Source organism: Juglans microcarpa x Juglans regia, chromosome 7S (genome assembly GCF_004785595.1).
Source record: "Juglans microcarpa x Juglans regia isolate MS1-56 chromosome 7S, Jm3101_v1.0, whole genome shotgun sequence".
NCBI lineage: Eukaryota > Viridiplantae > Streptophyta > Magnoliopsida > Fagales > Juglandaceae > Juglans > Juglans microcarpa x Juglans regia.
This window is the reverse complement of record NC_054607.1, coordinates 6,396,424-6,420,720: the sequence shown is the minus strand read 5'-3', so window position 1 is coordinate 6,420,720 and position 24,297 is coordinate 6,396,424. Positions and strand designations below refer to the sequence as shown.

Genomic DNA, 24,297 nt, shown 5'->3' with positions numbered 1-24,297 from the left:
TTCGGTTTACTACACGTGTTCGTATTACAACGTGATCAGAACATAAACCCACGTGGTCATCGGCACAGACAATCTACTTGAGATCTTACTTTGTTTTCTTTTGTTTTTCTTTTTTCTTTTTACTTTTCTGCGTTCCAAAGGCCAATGTGGCTGCCGGATAACGATAACCAAGAAATTGACGGTCAAGATTGGAGATTTAACTTAATCGTAAGGCCCGTAATCCAAGTTCAATTCGTCTGTCTCCTCTCTTTCTGTCTCGTTTCAGAGACCTTAGCCTCCATTGGTGGTGTCAATCTCTCTCTCTCTAGCACTGACTCACAGACCAACATATACATATTATATTTTATTTTGAAATTAGTTTTGCTTTTTAGGGTTTGAAATGTCATCGGTCGAGTCTCTATCTCCTATATTTCACCAAAATATCCATTTGAATTCGTATAGGAAGCTCTATCATTGTCATGGATTGCGCTTCGTTCGCGGTCAATCTAGGGTTTTTCACCAGAGCGCCAACCGTTTTATCCCTAGTTCTCTACGTTTCCCGCCCACCAACCTCGACGGACAAGTTCTTGGTGCTTCGGAGAATACGGAGAGGTTTAATCTTTGGGGAGCTTTTGTCAGGGACTGCGGGTTCAGAAAGAATCGGATTGGAGCCAGTAGTCAGGACAGCGATTCGGCGGCCGGTTCTAGCGGGACGAGCGAAGGCGAGGGCGATAAGAATCCACCGAATTCGGGTTCTTCGACGCCGAATCGGCGGAGAGAGAAGCAAGGGAAAGGGAATTCGTGGTGGTCAAAGGGAAAGAAGTGGCAGTGGCAGCCTATAGTTCAGGCTCAGGAGATTGGGGTTTTGCTTTTGCAGTTGGGGATTGTGATTTTTGTAATGCGGTTGCTCCGACCAGGGATTCCTCTACCCGGTTCGGAGCCGAGGACTCCGACTACTTTCGTAAGCGTGCCATATAGCGAGTTTTTGAGTAAGATTAATAGCAATCAGGTGCAGAAGGTTGAGGTTGATGGGGTTCATATCATGTTTAAATTGAAGTCCGAGCCTGGGAGTCAAGAAATTGAAGTTGGGGGAGCAAGTAGTAAGCTGCCGGAATCCGAGTCTCTGCTTAGGACTGTAGCGCCGACGAAGAGGATCGTTTACACGACGACTCGGCCAAGTGATATAAAAGCCCCATACGAGAAGATGCTCGAGAATGCAGTGGAGTTTGGGTCGCCCGATAAGCGGTCGGGTGGATTCTTGAACTCTGCATTGGTACGGTTTTTCTGTTGTCACATTTCCTCCTATATGTTACGCTCTGTTAAGAAAGTATCTTTTACGGCTAACAAATCTTATTTCGTGCTTACCAATATGATGCCGCTATCTTGGCTTCGAAAGGTTGTGACATGACTCATCACCAGCATATCATACTTTGTTTATCTACGCTGGTAAATACAGTCCTAGACGATCTCTTTATGTAGAATCATATCTCACATTCACAGTGTTAAAAAATATCAGCTTGCAAAAAGGCCAAAAAGTTTATCACTTTTCCTCCAATGGGTTCTAGACCTATAATAACAAGTAATCTTTCTAGGAGCTGTTATATGGCATAAGTGTGACAAGTTCTTTTCTGCCGCTACAATTTTGCCAGCACAATCTTTTTGACTCATACTCTTTATCTACTGATTGTAGGTCAACTAGTTTTTGGCTATCATGATTCCCTGGATATTAGATGTTTCTAACACTTGAAAGAAAGATCATCCTCTTTTTTTCAGGAACAAAGTATAAATTTTTCGAGAAAAAGGGGCAGCCCACCCTCCCATTGTTACTTTGTAGAAAAAGGCTATTGTAACTTGTCCAGAGTCATGAGGATTCCATACTTTATGGAATATAGGACGTTAAATGCAGATCAGAGCAAAAAAGTTAAAAAAGAAGCTCTACCTAACAGAGAATTTAATTTTTGATAATACATAATACATGAACCTGCAAATAAACTGAAAATCATCTTATTTATTGAACAAAGTGCTTTATTATTTTATTAGGAAATTCAATTCTACACTACAGAATTCAGACCTGATATTTTTTAAAAAAAAAAATCTCTTCTGTATTGCATTTTGTATTGTAGTTTGTTTATTGTGAACTTGAAGTTTTATATATTGGCTTTGGGCTTTGATCTGCAGATAGCTATGTTTTATGTTGCTGTGCTTGCTGGGCTTCTCCATCGGTTTCCAGTAAGCTTTTCTCAGGTACAAATCACATGCTTCATTTCTTTTACCTTTGATAGTTGAAACTAATGCTACATGCTCTTTGATGAATATTTGCATATCTACAGAATTCGGCTGGCCAGATTAGGAATCGGAAATCTGGGGGTTCTGGTGGTGCAAAAGCATCTGAACAAGGTGAGATAATCACCTTTGCTGATGTTGCTGGTGTCGATGAGGCCAAAGAGGAGCTAGAAGAGATTGTGGTATGCTAGGGACTGCTCATATTATTATTTTATCAATAAAAAAGTTGACAAAATATGTAGAGTCCTAAATGCTTCCTGCTCATTCATTATTATTTTTTTCGTTAAAAAAAAATTTCTTGCTTGGGATTTGTAAAATTATTTTATTTTTGTGCTGATGTTTATTTGCCAGGAATTTCTTCGGAATCCTGATAGGTATATACGACTTGGTGCCCGTCCTCCTAGAGGTGTTCTCTTGGTAAGTTTTATCCAGAAGTTAGTTATTGGCCAGATATCTCTTTGGACTTGAAACTTTCCTTAGTTTTACTCTTGATTGCCTTTCATCCATTGCTTGTATGCCATTCCATGTAGGTAGTTTATGTAATGGTATAGTGGAGGATATCTATCTGAACCTTCATTGTTACCTGTGACATAAGTTTTATATATAATTCGTAAATGTGACACTGTTCATCTTACAGGTGGGTCTTCCCGGGACAGGTAAGACTCTTCTAGCAAAGGCTGTGGCTGGAGAAGCTGAAGTCCCCTTTATTAGTTGTTCTGCCAGTGAGTTTGTGGAGTTGTATGTGGGCATGGGTGCCTCCCGTGTGAGAGATCTATTTGCACGGGCAAAGAAGGAGGCACCATCAATAATCTTTATTGACGAGGTTAGAATCTAGGAATCTCTTATTCTCTTGTATAATTATGTTCAATTTCTAAAGGTGTCAATATGTGCTAGATTATTATGTCCAATCTCGGAAGGTGCCAATACATTTCTGGTCATATCTTTTCTTTTATGCAGATTGATGCTGTTGCAAAAAGCCGTGATGGAAAATATCGAATTGTTAGCAATGATGAGCGAGAGCAGACCTTGAATCAGCTGCTCACCGTACGCTTTCTTGGACATAGTTTTTCAGTTTCTTTAACATTTTATCTTAGTCATGCTGACGTGTGTTAAAATGCATTTCAGGAGATGGATGGGTTTGACAGCAACTCTGCTGTCATTGTTCTTGGAGCAACTAATCGCTCAGATGTTTTAGACCCTGCACTTCGCCGTCCAGGGAGATTTGATCGAGTGGTTATGGTTTGTATTCATGTTATCTTATCACTCTTAATGTTGAAGTCTGACAAAGCAAGTGCTCCTTAGCAGCATCCTGTAATAATGCTCAAATGGTTCCTTCATCTTCTTTTAGGTGGAAACACCCGATAGGCGTGGAAGAGAAGCCATTTTAAACGTACATGTTTCCAAGAAAGAACTTCCCCTTGCGGAGGATGTTGACCTTGGTGACATTGCCTGTATGACTACTGGTTTCACCGGGTACTTGCCCTCCTATCTCCAAATTCATCTAGAAGTTGCACCTTCCATCTTTCCAAAATCCTGATCGAGTGAATAATTGTTTTCAACTGTTTTTCAGGGCTGATCTTGCAAACTTAGTAAATGAAGCTGCTCTGTTGGCTGGAAGACAAAAGAAACTTGTTGTGGAGAAAATTGATTTCATTCATGCAGTGGAAAGATCAATAGCTGTAAGTCTCTCGGTCTGTGTGTGACTGTCTGCTAGAGAGAGAGAGAATTGTTCTTTCCTTGGTGGGCTTATTTTTCAATCACATTCATCTTTTTTGTCTAAAGCTAAATAGTTATGTAGTTGTGGCTCGCTGAATTATGGCTAGAATGACGCCCCTAATTCTGCTTTCGCTGTTTCTCTCTCCTCCTAGTTCCAAGTCGGATCCCGACATTAGTGCTTTTCTTGATCTGGTTTCTATGGTTGATACCTTCTAACTTTGCCTTTTACTTTGATACAACTGCATCTACTTGTCTTTCTCCTCCTTTTGAATACCAAATATAACCTTATTAGAAAAAAAAATGTTTCTAGCGGATCTGCTTGTCTGTATTAGCTGTCTAGGAGGTATAAGCAAAGGAGTTCCTAAGTTTGTATGTTATCTTGAATGCACTTATAGGACATAAAAGTGAAAATATGCTGCCATTTCTAATGAGTATGTCCTCTAATAGATATTTAGCTTGGGAATTTTTTTTTTTAATTGCACATTTGATTTCCATCATTTTGTGCATTTAGGTACTTGAGGTTTTACGGAACACAATTTTTGGTGCGAGTTAAAAATCTGTTAGGATGAATCATGATGAGTAGACTTTTACTTGGATTAACTAATGGAGAAAACAAATGTAATTTCTTGTTGTAGGGCATAGAGAAGAAGACTGCTAAGCTGCAAGGAAGTGAGAAAGCTGTAGTTGCACGGCATGAAGCTGGCCATGCGGTAGTGGGCACTGCTGTTGCAAATCTTCTTTCTGGACAGCCGCGTGTCAAGGTAAATAAAAGGAGTTTTTCACTAGAATATTTTCATTTTGCACTTTTCCTCATTCCCGCTTGTTATCAATTGGAAGTACTTTTTCCTTTTCCCGCTTGTGATTATCCATTTAAGCATATGTCTCTCTCCCTGCGAGGACCTTCTTTCTTTTTCCCTTTTTTACGATTTTAGACAAGCTAATATTTGTATTTTATTATTTTCTTACGGTACAAAACTTATAAGGTAGGTTCTAAATAATAATGTACGAACGAAGAGAACAATTTTAGAAATCTTTTGGACAAAATATCGAGTTGTCAGAATCCAAAATATGCCATGAATTATTGCCGTATTCACCCTTTTATTGATGTCCACATAACAGATCATATAGTAATTGCTGAGTGTTCTACTTGTTAAAAAAACTTATTGCTAAATGTTCTTATGTTATCAGAAGTTAAGCATATTGCCAAGGTCAGGAGGAGCACTAGGCTTTACTTATATGCCTCCAACACATGAAGATAGATATTTGCTGTTCATTGATGAGTTACGAGGCCGCTTGGTTACTCTTCTTGGAGGGCGTGCAGCTGAAGAAGTGGTTTATTCAGGTCGTGTCTCAACTGGTGCACTTGACGATATACGTCGAGCAACTGACATGGCATACAAGGCAGTAGCTGAATATGGTCTTAATCAGACCATAGGCCCTGTGTCTATAGCCACACTGTCAGGTGGTGGGATTGACGAGTCTGGAGGTGCTGTTCCTTGGGGAAGGGATCAGGTCCTGTGAGTTTTTGTTTTGTTTCTAGGCCCTATTATATTTGCTATAGACACTGATGTAGAATGACCATTAACAGGGCCATCTTGTGGATCTTGTTCAACGAGAGGTGAAAGTATTGTTGCAATCTGCTTTGGATGTAGCGCTTTCAGTTGTGCGTGCTAATCCTACTGTTTTGGAGGGTCTTGGTGCCCATTTAGAAGGTGATACTTAGCTAATCCTATATTCTTCTACATATATATATATATATATATATTTATGCACACCATTGTCCATATTGTTTGCTGGTGCCTTGGTAATATCTTTCTGCCCTACACAAGTTGGCTTCACACAAGTTTCTAGACACTGACATGACCTACAATCTTAAATTCTGGGTCTGTCTAGCAAAGAAAAATTGTTTGAAGATTTTCGTGATTATGAAAACCTCAAGGCTTAGAAAGTATATAAACTAGGTCAGTTTTTAATTTCTCAAAGAACATAGCAGAGCAGATAAATGTAGAGAAAGGGAAAAGTTTTATCATAAGGGCAATTTAAGAATTAGGAAAGGAAGAAAAAAAGGTCCCTGATTGAGTGAAAAACTCTCGAATCTTTTTATCGATTGAAATTTGAAAACTTAAATTTGTTTGGCATCGTTTTGACCTTTTCATGGATGCTAAAGTCTAACCAAAGCTTGTTAAGAAAAACATCTCCATTACCCAAATCAAGCAATGTAGGAACCATAGATATAAGACCTGATTTAACCAGAATTGAAACTGCCTAATCAACCTCTTAGACTAGCTCAAAGTCTGAGAAAACACATTTAAGTGCTGGAAACTTGTAGAAAGCTCTCTCCCAGCTTATTTCCTGTAATTTGCTTGGCGGAAATAAGAAACTTGTTCAGGATACACTCAGCATGAGTCTAGGGGCGGTCTCATAAGTTGACCTTTAACATACAGATTGATATGTTAAGTAAGTGCTGCCTTTATGATAAAGTGTGCCTACAGTTGGCCATGATGTTCTGATAGCGTTTCTTGTTCAGAGAAAGAGAAAGTCGAAGGTGAAGAGCTACAAGAGTGGTTGAGCTTGGTTGTTGCCCAATAGAACTTAAAGGTTTTATTGCAGGCAAGCAAGAGTCTCTTCTTTCACTGCAGACAGGCTCTTGATAACAGCTACTGCTTATTCTTCTTATTTTTTAGTTAAAGAGTGAGTGACCAAGCTTCTAGCCATTGATGGCATCATTACGTCGGTGAACTCATCCTCTTGATTGGCCACGACTCACCCTTACCTGATCATATATTTCAGCGAGGTAAATTCTGGCTTAGTTCATCAGCATATACAATCATGTTCCATATCTCACACCTTACCGGCTCAAACCCAGATATGGTGAAAGGACCAAAGATTTATCTTGGTCAGAGCCTGCTCTAATATCTAGTGTCCCATGTCAACACCATACATTTGTGTCTCTGGAATTCGTTGTACATTGGCTTTTATTGTAACTTAACACAGAATCTGGAATTGATAAGAAAAGAATGTCAGTATCTGCACTTGTAATTGCTATTCATTTGTATGGGGTATGGTTCTGTGAAGTTACATACCACTCCACATATATATTTTAGTTCAGAAAGTCTTGATGAACATGGTTCTGGGAATTGCAAAGGGTTTATTTTACCCATAGGGGCATTATTGTGGACCATATCTCATGGGATTAGAAAATTGAAACAGACCCATCCACCTTTTGTTGTGGACGTATTTGAAAATTCACAACTATTCTAAGCCAATTGAATACTTCGTTTTATTCATTAATCGTCTGGTGTTTATTAGTTTTTTTGGAGTAATGGGTACTCCACTCATTTTTACACCAAGATGTCAGTCATGGGAGCTAGACATACGTATAATGCCTGTATCATTATGCTCGGGTACCGTCAAATGTTAATTTAGGTTGTAACCTTTTATTTGCTTAAATGTTGTAGGGAATACTTGCAAAGAAAAAATTACTTTGCCTCCTAAATGATTAAGGAAGTGATTTTAAGTGTATTGAGGTATTTTTTTTTTTAAATATTTAAATAGAAAACCAAAAAGAGAGGTGAATAAAAAACAAAAACCAAAAAGTGAAAAGTGGTCAACTTGATCAGGCTATTATGGACGGCAGAGTAGTCCGACTTTGCTCGGAATAATCCACTTTTTCTTTTCTTCTTTTATGCCTTCCTTGCCTTTATGTTCATCGAACATTCTGGTTCGTTCTCTGATCAACAAGTTTCCATTTTGCGTTACATTCCTTAAAACTTAGTATTACACGTCAATCATTGAAGTGTGTGGCAATACTGTTGGCATGTGTTACCTTTCAAATGGGTTCTGTAAATCGCACACATTGGTACCCTAGCTCTTCTATTGTTCACTGGCTCTTGTAACAATGCTTTCTTAGTTATGTTTGGAGGAGGTTTTCTGATTCTGAAAATTGGACTACTCCATCTTTGAAATCTCGATGACATTTAAGGCTTGTTTGGGGAGTGAGATGAGATGATAATTTTGTTAATAATGGTAATATAGTTTGTGAATAGTAGTGAGATACTTTGAGTTGAGTATTTTTTGAATTTTGAAAAAGGAGAAAGAAAAAGTTGAATAAAAATTATTATAAAGTTAAAATATTATAATAATATAGTTTTATAATATTATTGTTGTTTGAGAATTTGAAAAAGTTGGAATTATTTTTTATTTGAAAGTTTGAAAAAGTTGTAATGATTAGTTTGAAAATTTTGTATTTGAATTATGTTTAGGAATAAGATGAGATGTGATGAAATGAGATCAGATGAGAATTTTGTGTCTCATCTAAGGTCTTTGCCACATTCACTTGACTTTGGAGTTACCGATGAATGGGCCTCCTTAGAGTATTAGTAGTGGGTTTGACAAAGTTTGACCAAAATTTGGTTAGAGAATTCACTTTTATAAATTTAGCTAGCTACACAAACTCTCCAAATCTATCATTATTCTATTAAAATATTGATTTTGACATTTTCATTTATTTTAATTCTAATTATAATTTGAGTAATTATTCATTATTTAAAAAGTACACATTAATTTTCTAAGGTTGATATTAGATCTTAAAAGAAAAAATTGGCATCGACTAATCATAATATTGTAGAACTATAGTTTGAAGCAATTTAGCAAGATGATGTTTTTGAGACGAAGATGAATTTTCTGGAGTTGTGAGCTTGGGATTTGGGTGCTTCGTGCTTTTGAGATGAAAATGAATTTGCTAGAGTTTTGAGTTCGAGCGAAAAGAATAGCATGCGGGAGATGAAATTTTTTATACCAAAATAATATTTGGCCAACAACTTGAACTCAACAAATTTGGCGAGTGAAAATGATCAAAGTTAAAAGTACTGTAGATTTGTTAAGTTCACTATAGTAAGCTTTTATACAATCTAGTTAAACTTTAGTCAAAATATAACTTTGTTGAGTTTACTACTAGTGCTCTTATAATATTGGCAATTTTGTAGCATTATTTAGCTTTATAGTTAGGAAAATGCTAGTCCTACTGCTTCCAGCTCCCGTTGGGAGCTACCGCTCGCATTTGTTTTTATTTTATTTTTTAATTACTTTATGATTAAGGAAGTGTTTTTTAATAATATTGTGAATTTTTTTAAAAAAATACATATAAAAAAAGCCAAAAAAAAACACACACACACACAAAATAACTAGCAGTAGCTCCTAGCGGTGGCTATAGTGTCTTGTTTTTCTGTAATCTTTTAAGGAAAATAATACTCTCACCACTGGTTTTTACTATTCAGTGTTATCATTGGAATTTTTTATTTTATTTTTTAAATTTTCTTTTTACTTGATTAAGGAAGTATTTTTTAATAATATTTTTATTAGTATTTTTTTTTAAATATTTAAAAGTGTTAAAAAATACATGTAAAAAAAACAACAAAACAAAAAGACAAATCATGACCAAATGTAACTCCCAACGGGAACGTAGCATCATCCTAATTTTGTATACGTACAAATAATCATTTTTTCAAAAATAATTTTAAACTTCAAAGACAGATGACTTGTATTAACTAGCACTTTCCACAAGCAAATATTTCATCTCAACTCTTAACAGTCATCCTTTTGTGCATCATGGAAGATAATGTGAACATTTTATTTCTATGAGAAAAACCCTTTTCATATGCAATTTGACTCTTTTTTAAAAAAAAAAAAAAAAAGAAAAGAAAAAGAAAAGAAAATATTCCTTGCTTGCCTACCCTTTACTTTTTTGAATTAATTAAAAAAATCTACAAATAGAATCAGATATCTTTGCCTCTAGGTCATTCCTTCCCTTACGTGCTAGAAGAGCTTTGGAATAACTGAGCATATAAAAGAAAAACATCACCACTCTCCCACCAACATGCCAATTCAGAGCTCACCCATCACAAAATGAAGTTCCAGTTGCAGTCTCAGCAAAAAATCTAGATTTAGTTTCAGATCGTGGGGTTCATCGTTGGCTTTGGAATGGGTGGAATTGGCCATACTTGCAGCGCCACCTCCCATCCTAACAGGAGAGTTGCTTATGCTGCCTCATGTTCGGTGATGACACCTTACGATCATAAAGCAAAAGATCAGTAGGGGGAGGGTGGGTGTTTCCTCAGTGTTGATGCCCTCTCTATAATCAATTTACTTTTAAGCTTGGCTATTGCCAACGAGTGTCACTGTCACAAGTCGACGGATATAATACATGGGCCAATGGCCAGATAATTTCAGTAGCTATTTCCTTCGTAGTTTTAGTCTCTTTTTATGGAATTATGTTGAGTATCTAAAGGGGCCCAATGGTTATGAGCAGCAGAAGTGAGTTGTATTAGTATTAAAGGCTTAATATGGACTATTTTACTACTTTAGGCCCATTTGGGTTCCATATTAGGATTTATTTTGTTTTTACTACTTTAGGCCCATTTGGGTCAGCTGCTATGTAAGGAGCCAGAGGCTCACTGTTTGGGTATTCAGAAAGTTAATGAAAATCTCTATTCCTTTTTCTTATCTTCATCTTTATTTCTTTAATGGAGGTGTTCTCCTTGACATTGCATTTGATCATTGAACTTGCAGGATGTTTGTGGCACTATGTTTTTAATATTGCTACTCTCCAAATAGCAAGGTATATTGATCATGGCAAATTGAGAGTTACATTCCATATAGCAGTGTTGAGGGGCCTCCAACTTTGCATTCCATTGGGTTTACAAGAGTTACAAATTGAGAGTGATGATTCTCTATTGGTGGTAAAGGATATTCAAGATCAAACAGATTCATCTACAATGATGGGTCATATTGTCCAAGATATTCAACACCTCATGATCAGTTTTCCAAGTTGTTCAATCCTTCATGCTTTTAGAGAGTCAAATGTAGTATCTCATAAACTTGCAAGGTTTGCTTGTAATGTTCAAGATATTAATGTTTGGTGGGATAGTTTTCCAACATGTATTCGGCACAGCCAATTTGGGTTAACCAACCGTTGTAATGTTTTATTTCACTAATGAGAAGTTGATGTTTCATATCAAAAAAATATTGCTACTCTCCATCGTATATCTTGTTATTTTCAATTACAGTTGCTGATGCAATACATTTAAAATGTGCCTCATGACATGTATGATTGGAGATGATAAAATTTAAGATGAAGACAATATTTTTCTTTTTCTTCTTCTTTTTATTCTTGTCGTCAAGCTCGAATTTCTTTCGGCTTAGGCTACGTTTGGATGTTGAATTGAGTTAAGTTGAGATGATAAAATATTGCTAGAATATTATTTTTTAATATTATTATTATTTTGAGATTTGAAAAAAGTTGAATTATTTATTATATTTTGTGTTAGAATTTGAAAAAATTGTAATGATAAATTGAGATGAGTCTAACTTCCAAACGAAGCCTTAATGTAGCCCATGAAAAGCCTATCATGAATTCAAAGTACTAATATCTAGCATTTGTCTTTGTAGATATGTTTTGAGATGTGTCGTTGCACTTGAAGAAATGGAAACCGCACTTTAGTTCTACTCATTATCAAGAATATGTTATATTTAATCACGCCAGTTGATGCGACACAATTTAAATAACTTCTTATATCACCACTTAAATAGAAAACCACTTAAAATATGCCTCATCAACTTATGCAACTAGAGATGCAAGTTCCAAGATTAGGAAGAGCATTTTTAGTACGTTAATTTCCCATAAAGGTGGGGGCATTCCATGATAACAAGGCTCATGATGCATATCTAGTAAAGGGCTCTCCAATCCCAAATCAGTAGAGATTCCAAGCCAAAATTCCAATTATATATACATTATACATCTCACTGATGCACATTACTCTTACACAACGTTTCCCCTCCAACCCCCTCCCTATTTAGGAGAGTTGAATTCTATTTTTATTGTTGTTTTTAATTTTAGGATTCATGTGATAAGTTTCAGACATCTAATGTCATTAAAGGCACATGGCTCTTAGGATACACCCTCAAGTTTCATTATCTAAGTTGACATGACATGGATAAAGGGTCATATTTGATAATGAATGCAACTCCAAAACCTTCTTCTGCGAGGATAAATTATTTGTACGAGCCTCAAATAAACAAACTTTGTGTAAAACTTTATAAAAAAATAAACCCCACCTTGAAAAATTGTAAAAAAAAAAAATTATAATAATAAAAACTATTCTTTATTAGTGAGACCCACTTTTTTATAAAAGACTTACACGAAATTTGTCTATTTAAAACTTGTACCTAACATTACTCTTTTTGTGATATATTATAAAATCGGTGAAAACTTACCATAAAGTTGGAACGGCCAGCCAAATATAAGTATTTAAGCCATACTCAACTAATATGACTAAGATTAACTAAATTCAAAATTAGCTACTGAGAATCTTTTGACCACCCACACCAATTTCCTTTCAACTTTATGAGGACCCAAAAAAAAAAAAAAAGGAATTACTGGAGGCTAAAAATACCATGCTCCTAATTGGAAGCAATCCTGCAAAGGAGGGGAACTTTTTCAAAATGTAGCAGGAACACCTTGACCTGATAGAGCATCAAAACTTAATTTGTTTTTTTTTTTTTTTTTTTTATAAGTAAAAATTTATTAATGCCAATAGGTTTAGCCAAGTACACTGAACAGTATACAAGAGAAAACATCCAGTTGGGGTGAAAAAAAAAGGATAAATCCATCTAGGAAAATGAACTTAACAATGCCCTAGCACAAGCCCAAAGATCATCCTATGCAAATATACTTTTTTATTTTCAACTCGTGCTTTCACTATTGTTGGCCCATAGAACTGCATGTTTATAAACTCAAATCACTATATACCCATACCTATTCATTTTCTACAGAGTTAAGCAATACCTACACATTCGCAGTGGATCAAACTTGTGACATAAACCACATGTAGACAAGTTATTAACCTTAACAGTCTCATATCACTAAACATCTTTGGTTCACCTCAGCTCATTGTTTTCCATATGCATGGAATCAACACCAACGCTTCATCACCCCCATGAAATCCATCCTCACCTAACAGAATCAACTCAAAGCATGTCTGTCATGTAGAAGTGACAACATAGAGAATGTAAAATAACAACTTCCCTGCAACCTGATCCTACAACCATTGGATTCGAAAACATCTAACAACTCCGGGAATTTCCTCCCAGAGATAAATATGAGCCAGCCTTTGTTTGTTTAAGGGAGATGGGAGTGGGGAAAGAGAGAGGATGACACAGAGAGAGTCAGAGGCAGAATACTACAGAGTATTATTAATTACAACAAATCAATGATCTGAAACCCTAATGACCTACAGAAAGATGTCCCAGAAATAAAAGCCACAATACCCACTACCGAACAAGCTACATCTCCAAAAGGAGTACATGTAGGAAAACTACATCCTGCAAAGGGAGAAGAGTTGAACCAGGAAGTAACATTCTACAACAATGTGATCCAATAGATATAATTGTATTAAACAAATGTCCAAATTGATGCAAAAATGATGCATAGAAAATTTACCAAAACCCGCCAGCAACATGATAAGATTTGAGCAACAAAATAATATGGCTGTTGGTTATGCAGGACAGGAAACCCCCTTAGGCGGATTGGAAAGTTATGGATCCTAGATCGATCAATTGATAAGATGGTCAAAACACTCGGCACCATCACTCTGTTGCATCAGAATTCGTATCTGCCTCAGTTCCTGTATTCCAAATTTAAAGAAAAGAATGACTAACAGACCCACAAGATTCTTTTTTTGTTTTCTTTTTTTATAAAAGTAACAAACCCACAAGATCTTATATATATGACACAGCGAAAGGAAATCCCCTGGTCACTTGATACAATAACCCACTAATAATCATTCCAATAGGATCTAAGGATCAATAAAATCGAGTGCAACAAAAAGAAACACAGAACTTGTAAAAACATATTTCACGCAGGCATGGTATTAATAGCATTAATACGGAATTCCTTGGCCAACTATTCTGTCAAGAAGAAAAGCATCACAATATACATCCAAACCCCCTAGTTGAAGGGTATGGTCCATCCTTTCAGTGACCATACCTAATAATCCTCCCAAAATCGGATGTATTAGTCGACAATGTAACATACCGATAGTTGACAATGTAACAACTCGTTGTTGATGTTGTTACGTTAACTGGGTTTTAAGTTTCACGGTGGCTATGATGGGCCATCCTACACAGGTGGTGATTGAATCTAAGGTTTTTATTCTTTCAAAGGATGGTGGACTGCTACGAGTCACTAAGAGAGGCTGGAAGGCAGAACATGCGGTGAATTGACACCGCAATGGCTTGGGAAGGTGCTAGAGGAGAGGTTGAAAAAAGAGGAGGAGGAGGGGGGGGGGGGGGGGGGTGGAAGGAGGAGGTGTATTGGGCAACTAGGGAAGGCTACCAAAGTTTATTGCTCAACGTTGTTCAAATAGCAGAGGGCGATACCTTAAGGTTTCCGAGTACAACCAGGGGGGAGGAGGAATGTTATCTGCATTCCAGAAGGAGAGAGTGGTTGGAGATGGAGGAAGATGTGAGAAGTGTTGTCAGAGTGAGGCAAGGAGGGCTCTACCATGGGTGGTCTTCTTGGTAGCGCCCAGCCGAATCAGGGAAGGGGGGAGCCAAGGCACTTTTCCCGGTCCTACAAGGAGGCACTCTCTCCGACAATGTCGAACCATGTGAAGGAAAGAGAAGGTAGTGCGAGGGGCTCTGACAGAGGGCATAGGCGTCGCAAGGCTCCGTTGAAGCCGTACTATGCGTCAAGCCACACCCATGGCAGGAAGTCTGCGGCAAGTTAGGAGGCATGGGAGGTCTGCAGGTTACTGTTGGAGATGCAAGGACAATTGAGGTACCTGCAGAGGGATATGGCCGAAATTGTAAGGTTTGTCAGGCTGTTTAAGGAAGGGGATGATCAGGGGGTATTTCGGGGAAGAGGCTGTTAATGCATGATAGGCCCAGTAAAGCCCAGTACGGGGGCCAATAGAAGGAAAAAAATCATGGGAAGGGGCAGTCGGTTTGGCTCAAAGTTGGTGGGCCTGAGCCTCGGCCCAAGTTTCGGCAGAATGGAAAGGCTTCCATTCGTGATGGGGCTGGGCCATCTCGGCCCAGAACCCAAAGCAAAGGGGACGAAAGCCTTAAGGCTTCGTTCAGTGGTGGGCTTGGGCTCGGGTATGGTCCTACCCAGCCCAGGGTCCCCTCGCGTAGACAGGAATGCCCTAGCTTGTCCTGTGTTGAGTTACATGGCCTCGGTTTCCTACCGGAAAGCTTGTCGACAGAGGAGGTTCAGGCGATGGGTGCTCAGACAACGCCGATGGTGGTGGAGGATACCTCCGATGATATCCCATCGGTGCAATGTGCTCATAAAGCATTGGTGGAGTTCGGGACTTACCTTTCTCCTTCAAAGGGTACCCAGAATTCGCCGACGAGGGGTGGAGGCGAGGTTTTGTCTCTGGCAAACCTGTTTACTCAACCCTATGAGGATTTTGACTTCGCTGGGGAGGATGGAGACTCGGACAACCTTATGCATTCGGTGGAGGACGAATTGTTCTTCCTTGAGGCATGTGGTCAAAAGGGATTGGATGAGATTTCGTTGGGAGAGGAGTTTCAAGACTTTCAGAACAATAGGATGGGGAATCCTATCCCATTAAACTTCTGTTTTCTAGATCAAGCCTCAGATTGGGTAATGCATAAGGTGAAAGAGCTCCAACATTGTGTGGGGGTTGAGTGTGAAGGGTATGAAGAGCAGTTCATGGCTTTGTTAACTGCTATTGAAGTGGGACATCAACAAAAAAGGAAAGGGGAATCTAAGAAACCGCGGGAGCTTAAAGATTGACATGGTCAATGAACTCGAAGGGTAGTTCCAGCAGAAGAAGGGTAAAAGGGAAGGGGCTGGCCGTTCCCCAATGAAACCCAAGATTGTATCATGGAATGTGCGTGGACTCAACGAGGTAAATAAGTATCTTCGGATTCGGCACTTGCTTTGTGAGTGGAAATCGAACATCGTGTGTTTATAAACGAAGTTGAAGATGATCAATAGGAAAATTGTGCAAAGTTTATGGAGTGGCAATCATGTAGATTGGGTGTACATGGCCTCTTTAGGGGCCTCGGGAGGAGTTGTGGTGATGTGGGATAGGGGTGATAGAGAAAATGGAGGATTATATAGGGAGATATACGATAGCGTGCTCTTTCAAATGTGTCTGATAATTTTCTTTGGGCTTTTATAGGTGTTTATGGGCCAAACTTAGATGCCAACATAATTTTATTATGGGAACAATTAGCAGGGCTGCATAGTTGGTGGGACCTTCCTTAGTGTATTGGGGGTAATTTCAATGTTGTTAGATTCCAAAGTGAAAGCTTTGGAAGTAGAAGAGTGAGGCCCGCAAGCTTGGAGTTCTCGGAGTGTATCTTTGACCTGAACCTAGTGGATCTACCACTCGCAGGGGTCCAGCCACATGGTTGAATAACTAGACTTGGTCTCGTTTGGATCATTTCTTAATATCACCAGAGTGGGAAAGCCATTTTCCGGATGTATGGCAAAAGCATTTGGTACGCTTATATTCGGACCATTGGCCTATCTTGCTTGATTGTGGAGGCTTGCATAGTGGCAGACGGTACTTTAAGTTCAAGAATATGTGGTTGAAATTGGAAGGTTTTGTGGATAGGGTCAAACAGTGGTGGATTTCTTACCAGTTTGATGGTACCCCCAGCTTCATTTTTGTGAACAAATTGAAAGCTTTAAAAAGAGACTTGAAGGAGTGGAATATTCAATCTTTTGGAAATATAAGGGAGAATAAGAATATCAAGTGGATGGAAATCCAGGAGTTAGATAGGCTCCAAGAGGGGTTGCCACTTACCGAGGAAGAACAAGTGCAGAAAACTTTGCTGGTCGCAGATCTTGAGCGGATGATTTTACAAGAAGAAATGTCATGGTGCCAAAAGTCAAGAGCACCATGGTTAAGGGAAAGGGACCAAAGTACGAAGTTCTTCCATAGAATTGCAAACTCTTATATTAGAAATAACAACATTGAGGTGTTGAAAATTGATGGGGCAGAGTGCAAAGAAGAGGAGGTTATTCAAAATCATGTTGTTGATTTCTTTGAGAAGCTTCTTATTGAGCAGGAGGGGTGGAGGCCTACTCTTGATGGACTTGTCTTTGCTACTATTGGGTTGAGGGAAGTAGCTCGGATGGAGAAGGCTTTTGAGGAGGAAGAGGTGTATGATGTAGTAACGAAAATGGTAAAAGATAAGGCTCCCGGACCTCATGGTTTCTCTATGGGCTTCTTCCAAGAATGTCGGGATGTGAAGGTGTTTAAGAAGTTGTTCTCGGTTGGGAAATTTGAGAAAAATCTTTCCTCTTTTTTTTTTTTTTTTTTTTTGATAAGTTTGAGAAAAGTCTTAACACAATTTTCCTTGCATTAATACCCAAAAAGGTGGGGGCTATTGAGATCATAGATTTTCGGCCTATTAACTTAGTGAATGGAGTCTACAAGATTATTTCAAAAGTGCTTGCTACTCGTCTAAGTGAGGTAATAGGGAAGATTGTCACTAAACCTCAAAATGCCTTTATAAAAGGTAGGTAGATCCTTGATGCGGTTCTCATCACTAGTGAATGTCTTGACGATAGACTGAAGGCTACAACAAGGGGATTATGTGCAAGTTAGATATGGAGAAGGTATATGATTATGTTAATTGAGATTTCCTTCTATATCTACTGGGTCGATGTGGTTTTGGGAAAAGGTGGAGGACTTGGATCAGTTGGTGCATATCCACAGCAAGGTTCTCTATGTTGATCAACGGCAGTCCAGAGGGTTTCTTTCGGAGTTCTCACAGTTTGAGACAAGAGGATCCGTTATCTCATTTACTTTTTGTTATTGTCATGGACGCATTAAGTAGGATGATCTCGGCTTTGGTGGATAATGGTTTTGTAAATAGTTTCCAGATTGGATCTCCGAATAGGGGTATTACTAATATTTCTCATTTGTTGTTTGCAGATTATACACTTATTATGTGCGAGGCCGATCAAGATCAGTTGCATGCAGGGAAGGCGTTGCTTCTCTATTTTGAAGCAGTGTTTTGTTTAAAAGTGAACTATGATAAATCTGAGATGGTGCCAATTGGGGGTGTTCATAACATACGGGAGTTGGCTGGAACACTGGGTTGTAAGATAGCTTCCTTTCCTATGACGTAGTTGGGGCTTCCGTTGGGGATAGCATTGAGGCCTTGCTCGATTTGGGATACAATGATCGAAAAAATAGAGTAGAGACTAGCAGGATGTAAGAGAATGTACTTATCTAAAGAAGGTCGGATTACTTTGATCAAGAATACACTTTCTAATCTACCCACTTATTTCTTATCTCTATTTTCTATATCGGCAAGTGTGGCGGGCCGTATCGAGAAGCTACAATGGGATTTTCTGTGGGGCGGCTTGGGGGAGGAGTTTAAGTTCCATTAAATCAAGTGGGAGATGGTGTGTCATCCTATCTCTAGTGACGGGTTGGGTATTAGAAATTTGAGGATGTTTAATCGGGCGTTACTTGGCAAATAGTTGTGGAGATATAACAAGGAACCAGAAGCCTTATGGAAAACTATGATTGAAAACAAATATGGTGGTTTTTAAGAGGGGTTGGTGTGCTAGAGAAGTTAAAAGGGGCTTATGGAGTGGGGCTATGGAAGCATATAAGAAGAGGGTGGGAGGTCTTCCATCGTCACACTAGGCTTCAGTTGGGTGCAGGATCCAGGATCAGTTTCTGGAAGGATGCTTGGTGTGGTAACAGTGCCCTACAAGAATTGTTTCCTTTACTTTTCCAGATTGCAAATGCCAAAGATGCCACAGTGGCGAAGGTTATGGGAATCTCGGGAGGGCGTATTCACTGGAATATCGATTTCAACCGAGCGGCACAAGATTGGGAGATAGGTAGTTTTGTAGATTTTTATAGTCTCATATATTCCATACGACCGAACATCCAACATGAAGATGGTTTGTGGTGGATACCTACAGGGAGAGGGGTTTTTACCATTCGTTCCTTTTATAAGGCTATCACACAAGAACTGATACACAGTTTCCTTGGAGAATGCTTTGGCGGCACAAGGCACCTCCCAAAGCTTCATTTTTTGTGTGGACAACTTCCTTACGCAAAATTCTCACAACGGATAATTTGAAAAAAAAAAAGGAGGGTAATCATTGCAGATTGGTGTTGCATGTGTAGAAGAGGGGGAGAGTCAGTGAATCATCTACTTTTACATTGTGAGTCAGCCAGGGTACTTTGGAATGAGGAGCGTGGATTATGCCAGAGACCGTGGTGGAAACATTGGCGTGCTAGACTTCTATTCGAGGCATGCAACAGATCAAAGCAGTTTGGAAAATGATCCCTACTTGTATTATGTGGTGCTTGTGGCAGGAGCGCATCGAGCGGACTTTTAAGGACAAGGTGAGATCAATGGAGGAGTTAAAAGTTTTCTTTTTTAGAACTCTTTATACTTGGGCCATTGTTGTGGACTTGAATGGCATGGACCTTCATGATTTCCTTGTTTCTAATCACCTAATTAGATAGGGCGAATTTTGTAGTTGGCAGTTTTGCCCATTCTTTGATCAATAATACTTGTTTACTTATAAAAAAAAAAAATACCAATATAACCGTACATCATAGCTATTTCAATAACACAAAAATCAAACAAAACTTGAAAAACACAAAAGATAATGCTACTTGTAAAATCAAATATAACCTATGTTAGGAGTAGAATATTAGCTTAAGTGCCTGTCACATGTATTACGCAGTGTTACAACTTACAGCCTGAGTTAGGAGTAGGCTTTTGTAACGCAGCATAAATAATAAAATAATAACTGACTAACCTTGTCCTTCTTCTCCTTCATCTCCTTCATAGTCCTCTTCATCTTCACCCTCGCCCTCATATGCATTAACACCGTATCTCGAGTTCAAATAATCCACCGCCGCCGGAGTCAGCACTAGCTTATCGGAATTCAGAATGTCATACAAATTCAAGGTCCTCGGCGTCAACATCTTCAACGTACCGATATTCCGGCTCGAAAGCCTCAGATTATCGGAGACCTCGGTCATCAAGAACATCGATTTCTCCTTTGGGTCGATTCCCCACCTCTTCAACGCCGCGATGAAATCCTTCGTCTTCGGCGTCTCGAACTTGTCCCCGAAATCTTCCACCACGACCGTGTTAATAGCGGCGGTCGACATAGCCGTCGATATTGCCAGCCTCTTCTCCTTCCGATTGATCTTGATGCTCCAGTCTCTGGGCTTGGGCCCGAAGGCCACGCCTCCACCGGGCATTAGAGGGGTCCGCGTGGACCCACGTCGGGCCCGTCCCGTCTTCTTCTGCGGGTAGGGTTTCTTGCCGCCGCCTCTAACCTCACTGCGAGTGAGCGTGGAGGCTGTGCCGCGACGCTTGTTCTGAAGGTCCGTGACGATTGCTCTGTGAACAACGGCTCTGGCGGTGTCCGGTGGGGCAGACCTGAGGTCGAGGTGGGTCTCGCCAATCTTCTCGCCATTGAAGGAGAGGACTGGGAGGGTGGCGAGCTCGGAGGTAACCGAGAGGGGTTTCGTTGAGGTTTTGAGCGAAGAGGGTCTGAAGGTTAAAGAAGACAGCTTTGGGGTTTGGTGGGAGGAGGAGAGGAAGATCGAGGAGGAAAAGAATGAGAACAATGGGAGTGCTGTGGACGTTGCCATGCCTCAGAGAGAGAGAGAGAGAGAGAGAGTTTTTTTTTTTTTTTTTCGCTCTGAGCGAGAGAGAGATAGAGAGGATAGTGGGAGTGTTATCCAGTAGCCTATCCTGGGCTTTGGGGAAGCATCCCTTTCTCATTTTCTTTCGAGGTATGTTTCGTTATCAAATTCACCTCAATTCACATTAATTTATTATTATAATTTTTTTAAATTTTAATATAAAATATAATAAATAATTTAATTTTTTTAAATTTTAAAATAATAATAATATTAAAAAATAATATTCTAATAATATTTTATCATCACAACTCAATTCAACTCAACTCAACTCACTTTAATATCCACGCACACCTTCAATCTCATACACCTGAAAAATGTACTCATAATAAACAAGAATATAAAATAAAATGAATAATAGTCGAAAAATGTGTCCTATTTTTCTTTTAAAAAAAGGTTTACAAGAGTCTAATGACTTAATACCCAGGTGAAGAGTCAAGAGTCAAGAATCTAATATTCAGATGATATATGATTCGATTTTTCAATTAAAAAATATAATTCGAAACCCTCCATTCCCTTTGTATCCAAACATTATCAAGGTGAAGATAATTGGTAATTCTCGTCATCTTTAATTAAATCAAAATGAAAGAAAACCGAGATTTTTTTTTTTTTTTCAAATTAGGAGAATCATGATTTTCTATGACCATTATATTTGGAAACATTTGAAGTAGAATAATAAATACAAAATAAAAACAATGCCATTCTTCTTTCTCTTCCTTTTTTTAGTTTCTTTTATTTCATTATAAAAAATATTTTTGATGTTCTGGTAATTTTCATTTTATCCATATATACTCATATAATATAAAAAGTCTATAACTTATATGTATTATCTATATTTTAATCACATATATACATATAGAATGTCTAGAATTTATATAGTAAATTCAATACTATAATAGTATGTGTTAATTATTATAGAATAATATGTTTGTACTATAATATATATTGAACTAATAGGCTAATATCTATACACATCATAATATTACTATCATAGTCAAGTATAGAAATAATATACTTGACTAACTAATAATAAGTAATATATAATAGTCTAGCATTATAATATGTAATTAGAAAAATTAGATAATAGTCTAGTATAATAACATGTAATATTATAGTATAATAACATGTAATTAGACAGTAGTAAATCAGCAATTGTTAATAATCAATACTAACAATTAAGTTTAGCTTATAAACTTAAGCCCAAAAGATGGGCTTTATATAGAGCACATTGAACAAGCCTAAAGGTAGGAGCTTAAAAATTAAGTAGGCTTTAAATATTTAAAACATTTTTAATGGTTCAGCCCAAAATATGGACTTTGTATGGAGCTCATCTTATCAGCAAAAAACAATTGAGGTTAAGAAATTGGTTGGATCATAGTTTAAAACAAAGCCCACTTAAAAAAGCTCAAAACATGTCTGGCCCAAATTTGACATCTGATCTGACTCTATTCCATTTTAACGGAGTCTGATTAGATTTTGTACTTGTTGGAGATAAAATCGGAGGTTGGTATTAAACTCCAACTAAATCAGAGTTAGAGTCAGATCAGTGCTCTACCCTAATGATGGGCACCAAGATGGGTTCATATCACCTTATTAATTTTCCTAACATGGGTTTGTTGAAAGCCCATAAAGCAACAAGTATCCAAGATTAGTGTTCATTTATCCAATTTTGGGCCATCTGCCATACTATTTTACTCAAATTCCTTTCATGGTACTAGAGCCCCTAGCTCACGCTAATCCTTTTCCTATGGCTTTCACATCTTCCTCCAACTCCACTACATGTCCTACCTTTACAATACCCAACCTCAAAACCCATTTCCATGAAACTTGAAGGTCAAAATTATCTCATTCGGTTCTCTCAATTTCTGCCTGTATTGCAAGCTTTGATCTTATAGGCATTGTTGACGGTTCTAAGTCGTGCCTTCCAAAATTCTTACTTGGTTATCAGGAGAAGACCATCATTAATCCTGCTTACCTCATTTAGAACAAAAAGGATCAATGCATCCTTAGCTAGATTAATGTCACCTTGTCCGTGAGTGTGTTATCCATTATCTATGGACTCAACAACTCTAAGCAAGTGTGGACTATTTTGGCGAATCGTGTGTCACAGTTACAACATTTGAAAAGGCAACTTTAAAATCTTCACCAAGAGTTAAAGACATGTTCTTGTGAATTAAAGAGAATAGATGTGCACATATATTATTGTGTCTATATTAGTTGTTATCTATTGTAATACTTTTTAGTTGGTTCAGACTATAGATATATGGTGATACTATTTAAATGGATTGTTTGGACCCTAATTGTAATGCTATATTCTCTATGAAGTATATGGTAATGAATGTTAAATCTTCTAAGATGGTTAATAATGGTACTCGATGTGTTTGGTTTTATCTGGCACAAATCTATGTCATGTCGATAATGATTAGTAATATTTCATTTTAAGGTCTATCTTAATTAATTTGCACAGAAATAAGACATGTCACATTTCACTTTGCTTTGTGCAACATGAAGTGGGCATAAATATAATTATTAATTTGAGAAATATTGGAAAATCAAGACTTGATACCATAATCACTATACCGTGCATATAATATTTTACATAATCTTGAACAGGCTACACAATTTCATCCTCATACATCCACACCAAACATTCACAACAAGCTACACAATAACATCTCCACAATTTATTTCCTATACATGGCCTCAAAACCAAATTGTCACAACAATCAGTACAAGCTAAAACAGTCTTTACAACCACAACATCCCCATAGATGGCCTCAAAACCCACAATCACAACAATGGTACAAACTAAGTGCTTCGTCAGGCTATAAAGTTGTCCATAACCAGAGCCTCCCACCCTCCAATGAATGACACACAACAAGCCTACATACACGTTTTTAGTTGTACAGGATCATTACCAACACATCCCTGAAAACAACATGAGCAGATCAATAGTTAGTAATTCATTAAAAATTGACCAATAGCAATTAAATAAAGAAAATCTTCCTTGAAAAATAACATGCTAACACCTCATCCTCCAATGGTTTTGGTTGTGTGACAGAACTACACTGGATTCCAACAATAAAATTGTCAACACTAGCACCAAGTAGTGAATCTGGGCCCTCCCCTAATTGTGATTCCTCATCAAATATTTTTCTGAAAGTCTAAATATCAAAATACAAAAAACACATCTATTAGAAAGGAATATGCATGTATTCCAATATATATACAATTAATAGAAAAAAAAAAACTTACTACCTATTTCTTCTTTTGTCTTGGTTGAAGCCCTCTCCACTATTGAAATCTTTATTTTCATTGGAGGTCTTCATTTCTCTCAGATAACATGAAAGCTTAATATTTTCTTACCCTCGTCCGCGACCATTCTCTTTGAGCTTGGTTGAATCAGACTCAAATATCCTTCAAATTTGTGCTCAAACTCATCCGAAATGTGCACGAAGGCATTGGCATGGTCATCACTTGGGGATATATATGTGTCACTAATTTCAGAGATCCTTTCACCACATCCCAGTACATTTGTGTGCTCGCATTGTCCCGCAAGTCATCATAGCTACTTTTGACCAGTGTG

General features: G+C 38.0%; 2 protein-coding genes across 4 annotated transcripts; one reads left to right on the top strand and one right to left on the bottom strand.

The window, feature by feature from the left end:
- The first annotated feature begins 232 nt into the window (after window positions 1-232).
- On the top strand, window positions 233-7,023 carry LOC121240544 (ATP-dependent zinc metalloprotease FTSH 9, chloroplastic-like). The gene is given in 14 exon segments (XM_041138001.1): window positions 233-1,252; window positions 2,158-2,223; window positions 2,310-2,444; window positions 2,614-2,679; window positions 2,900-3,085; window positions 3,220-3,306; window positions 3,388-3,501; window positions 3,611-3,735; window positions 3,833-3,941; window positions 4,614-4,739; window positions 5,167-5,490; window positions 5,567-5,690; window positions 6,506-6,556; window positions 6,559-7,023. Coding segments are annotated over 14 exon segments (2,457 nt in total). The 5' UTR covers window positions 233-379; the 3' UTR covers window positions 6,630-7,023.
- Window positions 7,024-13,404: 6,381 nt separating this feature from the next.
- On the bottom strand, window positions 13,405-20,802 carry LOC121240543 (50S ribosomal protein L4, chloroplastic). 3 transcript variants are annotated; one of them, XM_041137998.1, is made up of 3 exons: window positions 20,726-20,802; window positions 19,814-20,689; window positions 13,405-13,658 (listed from the first exon to the last, which is right to left on the bottom strand). In XM_041137998.1, exons 2-3 carry the CDS (start codon window positions 20,658-20,660, stop codon window positions 13,621-13,623), a joined length of 885 nt encoding a protein of 294 aa, XP_040993932.1. In that variant the 5' UTR covers window positions 20,661-20,689; window positions 20,726-20,802; the 3' UTR covers window positions 13,405-13,620. The 3 variants fall into 3 exon arrangements, with proteins under 3 accessions (XP_040993932.1, XP_040993934.1, XP_040993933.1); XM_041138000.1 differs by having other exon boundaries at window positions 20,734-20,787; XM_041137999.1 differs by having other exon boundaries at window positions 20,730-20,784.
- Window positions 20,803-24,297: the final 3,495 nt, after the last annotated feature.